Raw genomic sequence first — 5090 nt, forward strand, 5'->3', positions numbered from 1 at the left:
AAATATTGGGGCCAAAATGCTCCAAAAAGTATATGGCAAAAATAACTATTTAATCAAACGTTTGAAACATTTTTTGATATTATACCTATACAATAATTATAAAAACTATATTCATAGATATTTAGAATTAAAATTAAATGTAACAAACTTACACATGAATAAGTGAACAAAGGTCTGAAGGCAGGAGATATGAAAAACTAGAAAACAATGCAACATTCAATCCTACTAAAGATTACCAATTGGCAATGAAGCAGATAAATTTTCTCCCTTTGAGAAAATAACCCAATTCTCTTTTGAAGAGAAGAAAATTCATCTTCTTCACCACTTGAGGTAACCCTTTTGCTTTTGTCTGTTTAATTTATTTCCCAAAGAGTAAAAAAAAAAGTTACTGAGGCTCAACCCCTACTCAGCAAGGGCTCCATACCAAAACTGTCCCCATGTTTTTTGTTTGAGAAATGTTTTGTTATAGAGCAAAAGCTTAATTGGGGGTAAGCCTAAGAAACTTTTAAAGCTATTAGATCTCTCTAAATCTCAAAACAAGAAGGTTACTTGAGTCACAAGTCTAGTGAACAAGTCTAGTGAACGAAATCGCTTTCGGAACCGGTGATGCATTCCTTGTCATCTTCGAATCCCTCAAGGGAAGGATGAGGGGAATGGCCTTTGCCGAACGACCGGATGTGATCTTTCAGAGACCTTTTGTGCTTAAAATCGGAGCCGCAGGTGCAATACCATAGCTTGCCGCAGTTCTTCTCATGTGTTCGCCAATCGCCTTTGACGGCGAACGCCTTGCCACATTTCCGACACATGAAGGGTTTGGAACCATGTTTCCTTTTGTAGTGTGTTTGGAGTGTTCGGAAGTCTTTCAATGGCTTGGCTCGAGGGTGGTTTATGTTGTTTTTGCAGCCCTGGGCACAGCAGTAGCATGGTAGCCTCAGCATTGCTGCCGGTTGTGTTCCTTTAAGTGAATCTGGCCCTTTCCTATATTCAGATCCGTGCCCCCACATATGCATCTGTTCATGCAAATATATCATGCTTTTTTGCGAAAGGAAACACTTGCTTTTTTAGTAGTCTCGGATAATTTATCAACGCACACACACTTTTCAAAGTCCATTACCTAAACTTGGGTTCTGAAGATAACATTTTCTTTTACCATTGAGGCTACTAAATGAGTTCGACTCTTTATAATGTTCTTACAAGGATCATTAAGCTATGTTTTCTAATAAAAAAGTTGAAATAATTAAAGTGATTAATGAGTGAAATTAGTCACCAAGATAAGAATCCAAAGCTCTAAAAGTTTTGTTTTGGCCTAATCAAATTCAACTTCCTACCACTAAAACCTCTTTATAAGTAAAAATCTTAAAGAATGCTTTTGCTACCCCAGCTTGCTTTCTTCCCTCACATCTTTCCACCCAAAAAGGAAGCAATCAAGGACAAAAAATCAAAACAAATTGGATGTGGATTAGTTAAAATAAGAGGAAAGGATCAATTTTCACTTCAGAATTATTACCTCAATTATGGTTTAAAACAGTAAAATTGGAGCCTGCAAATTAATTATCTATACTACTTTCCAATTTCTTATGAAACTACTCCCAGGGTTGGACTCAATTAGGAACCCATGAATCGATCTCAATAATCAAAGGGATTGTTGATCTTTCTAGAAATCTTCAATTCGAGTTGTGGTGCTTGCAAAGTGTGTATGCGTTTATTGTGAATTGATTGAGAGAATTTCAAACAAATATTATCTTTAAATCATTTAAGGTAATAAACAAAATTGGACTCAATTATTATTTTTGTTTTTAGCTGTTTCTTAATATCTATGTAATCTTTGAATTTCCAGTGGATGGAGAAGGGTGACTAGATGGTAAAAAAAGACATTTGATAGCACCAAAATCATAAAAGATTTAACCAGATAAACTCAAACCAGAATATAAAATTATGGCCAAGTTCCATTGCATGTATTAGCTACTTCAAATCATATCCAAAGTAGAGTGTGTCTATACGAAAATGCTTAAAACAATTGTCTATTTTGTATCATTATATTTTCAAGTATTCTTTCTTCATTTTGTTCTTTGACCTACAAGAACAAACTGATCTTCAAGGAATTATAGGGTAATTTGATTCACAGAAATGAAAAGAAGAAGAAAAGCAGTGGACTGACCTGCATGTTATTGTACCTATTGAATGTCTTGCTACAAATTGAGCAAGCAAACTGCATGGGACCGACGAGTATCTGTGCTGGAGTTGGGATCCAAAACCTACTTGCAGTGTTCAAAGAGCATCCATGGAAGGTTTTCTCCATGGCTTCTTTCTCCTTCATAACCTCGTTGTCTGCAACTGGAATATTATTGCTGTTAGGCAACCCAATGTGTAGAGAAATCGTAAATTTCTCAATCTTTTCTTCTTTAATATCCCCAATACTCTTCTTCTTCTCCAAATCTTCCTCTTTCAATGGTTTCTTCTCAGTAAACCTGCTCAAAAGTGGTAGGCATTCAATAGTTTCCTGCTGCTGCTGCAGTTTCAAAGTATCCATGGGGTTGAGCCATTCAAAAGATGATGATGATGACGACGAAGATGGCTTGAGCCACTCAATGAAAGTAGGAGCTTGAAAACACAAGCTTTGGTCATTTACTACATGGTAGCTCATAAACCCCATGTTCATCAGAGCTTGGAATTGTTTTTACCAGAGTTGTTTATGTGGGAAAACCCTAGCAGATATAGAAGCTGATTTATGAAAGTTGGCTTGGTTTAAGGGAAGAACTAGTCCTCTTTTCGCATTCAATTCCTCTCACCATCTTTATATTTTATTTTTTTCCAGCTTTTGTCATTTGTTTGATTTAGGGTAGATTATGATATATTGAATTGAATGAGAAATTAGTGGTGGGGTTAAAGACAACGACATGCATAAATAATCAGACTCCCTTCATTAAGAGAATCCTATCATACTTTATGCTACAATCTAAATATATACATCACTACTTAAATATTAGGTTAAAGTTTGAATCAAGCAATTTTACGGGTTTAGAGAATGATTGTTATTTTTAGAGATTATACATTCAAACACATCGTCTCTAAGGCTATTTGAGAGTTTATTATTAAATATTAGAGAATCTTTTAAATTGATACTATTTTATAATTATTTAAACTAATGAAGAAAATAATAATAAATACAATAAAATTAAATTACATTTATATATTTTCATATGATGATAAATTAATAGTTAGATTTAATAATATAATTATATTTATTATGCGAGCGCAAGTTTTAAACTAATTTATAATTTAAGTTTTAAATTAATTTGATAATTTTATTTAAAACTTCAAGTTAATCTAACCAATTTGTTTTATTATACTTTCATATAATTTTAAAAATATTTTAATAATTCAATTATTGATCAGAAATAATAATAATTACATAGTTTAGTAATATATGTTTAAGAAATTTCATACTTTAAATAAAAAATCAATTTCCAAATATATTTATGAGAAAGATACGTTAAGTGACTTCAGTGATTAAATAGAATGTTGTTCTCTTTAGAGATTTTAGATTCAAGCAGTTGTGTTTGTAGGTGTACGTGTGTTGTCAATAATTAAGAAAAGTTTTTAACAAATAGTACCTTATAATCACCTACATTATTTAAAATTATATATTTACGAGAAATAATAATTTTATCAATATAATATAAATATCATATGGGTTTGGAAATTTATATGTACGAAAAGTTATTGATATATTAAAGTGATATATTTATTAAATTATTAACATTATTAAAATTTTAAAAAATATATAAAATATATTAGTATTATACTGGTTAAAATCAATTTCACTTCTCTATATATGCATATATAGTACAAATGCTAAGAAATAGATTTCTTTGCATTAGAAAAACAATAGTGATCTTTGAGATAGAGGGGCTTTATAGGGTAAATTATATGCTTGATACTTCACTTATCGTGTTTATATTTTGGTAACTAAACTATTTTTCTTAGAGTCGTATCTAGCGTTATATTGTATTTCTATTTTAATACTATCATTAAGTTTGACCATTGATTTAATTGTATGATGATATGTCAATATAATAACACTTTTAGTCTTGAAATACATATCCTATCAAATTGGTAATAACTCGAAATAATTTAATAAATACTTAATATTTAAAAATTAATATTAAATTATTAAATTATTTCAAGTTAAAATAGGACCTAATTGACATGATTTTAAGTATTGAGGATTTATTGAAATTATTTTAAATTATGGTCAATTTGATAAAATATGTAAATTTTGATAACTAAAATTATTATTATATTATGTCACATCATTCTTTTTTAGTCAACAATCAAACTTAACTCGGGTACTAAAAATATAACATAATATTATGTATAATTAAAAAAATTGAATGATCGAAATAAAAATGTGAAAATAAATTAGGTACTAAATAAGTAATTTACCTTATTTTTTATTTTTTATTTTTTGACAAATTCTAAATCTAATCTTAATTCTACCCAAGGAGGAGGGGAATGTGGGCTCTATAGAAACAAATGATAGTGCTTATATTAGGTCTAGAATTCATGGCTTAAAAAATATGATAAAACAAAGACGAACAAATCGATTAAATGTGATTGGTCCCTATTTTTCATTATTAAAAGCTTATTCCCCCTGGTTTAATCTATGATGGAATTTGACCAGTAACCAAACATTTCTCATATTCTCATACAATGTATTGGCATTTGAAATAGATGACCTCGAAAGGTAATTATAAAAAGTAATAAAATGCCTTTTTGAAAGAAAAAAAGAATGAAAAACATTAATATAATATATTCACATTTCAGTTGTAACATCTCAAACATCGGGTTAGTGATCAAATTGTGAGATTTTAGAATTGAGTGACTAAATTATATAAATTGAAAAGTTTTGGGACTTAATTGAAATATTTTGTGTAAGATGAATATCAAAGGAAGAAAAACTGGAATGGCAAAAAGGTCTTTTAGCAAGGAAATAAATTAAAAATTTAGCTATGGGATTTTATAACACGTGGAAAGAGATTTATGGGATTTCATCTCTAAAAATTTCTCTATTCTTCATCCTTCTCTCC

General features: G+C 29.9%; 1 protein-coding gene across 1 annotated transcript; it reads right to left on the reverse strand.

Annotated features, from left to right (window-relative positions):
* Nucleotides 1-548: 548 nt before the first annotated feature.
* LOC120145112 (zinc finger protein WIP3-like) lies at nt 549-2765 on the reverse strand. Its single transcript, XM_039159009.1, has 2 exons — nt 2159-2765; nt 549-1010 (listed from the first exon to the last, which is right to left on the reverse strand). The coding sequence occupies exons 1-2, from the start codon at nt 2657-2659 to the stop codon at nt 576-578; spliced, it is 936 nt and encodes a 311-aa protein (XP_039014940.1). The 5' UTR covers nt 2660-2765; the 3' UTR covers nt 549-575.
* Between the last annotated feature and the right edge of the window lie 2325 nt (nt 2766-5090).

Source organism: Hibiscus syriacus, unplaced genomic scaffold (genome assembly GCF_006381635.1).
Source record: "Hibiscus syriacus cultivar Baekdansim isolate YM2019G1 unplaced genomic scaffold, ASM638163v2 tig00110893_pilon, whole genome shotgun sequence".
NCBI lineage: Eukaryota > Viridiplantae > Streptophyta > Magnoliopsida > Malvales > Malvaceae > Hibiscus > Hibiscus syriacus.

Bases quoted from the DNA above. Each gene is read 5' to 3' on its own strand.
- LOC120145112 (XM_039159009.1), bottom strand. From the start codon at position 2,659: ATGAACATGGGGTTTATGAGCTACCATGTAGTAAATGACCAAAGCTTG. The intron at 1,011-2,158 runs GTCAGTCCACTG...TTGCATGAACAG, and splicing joins ATAGGTACAATAACATGCAG to ATGCATATGTGGGGGCACGG.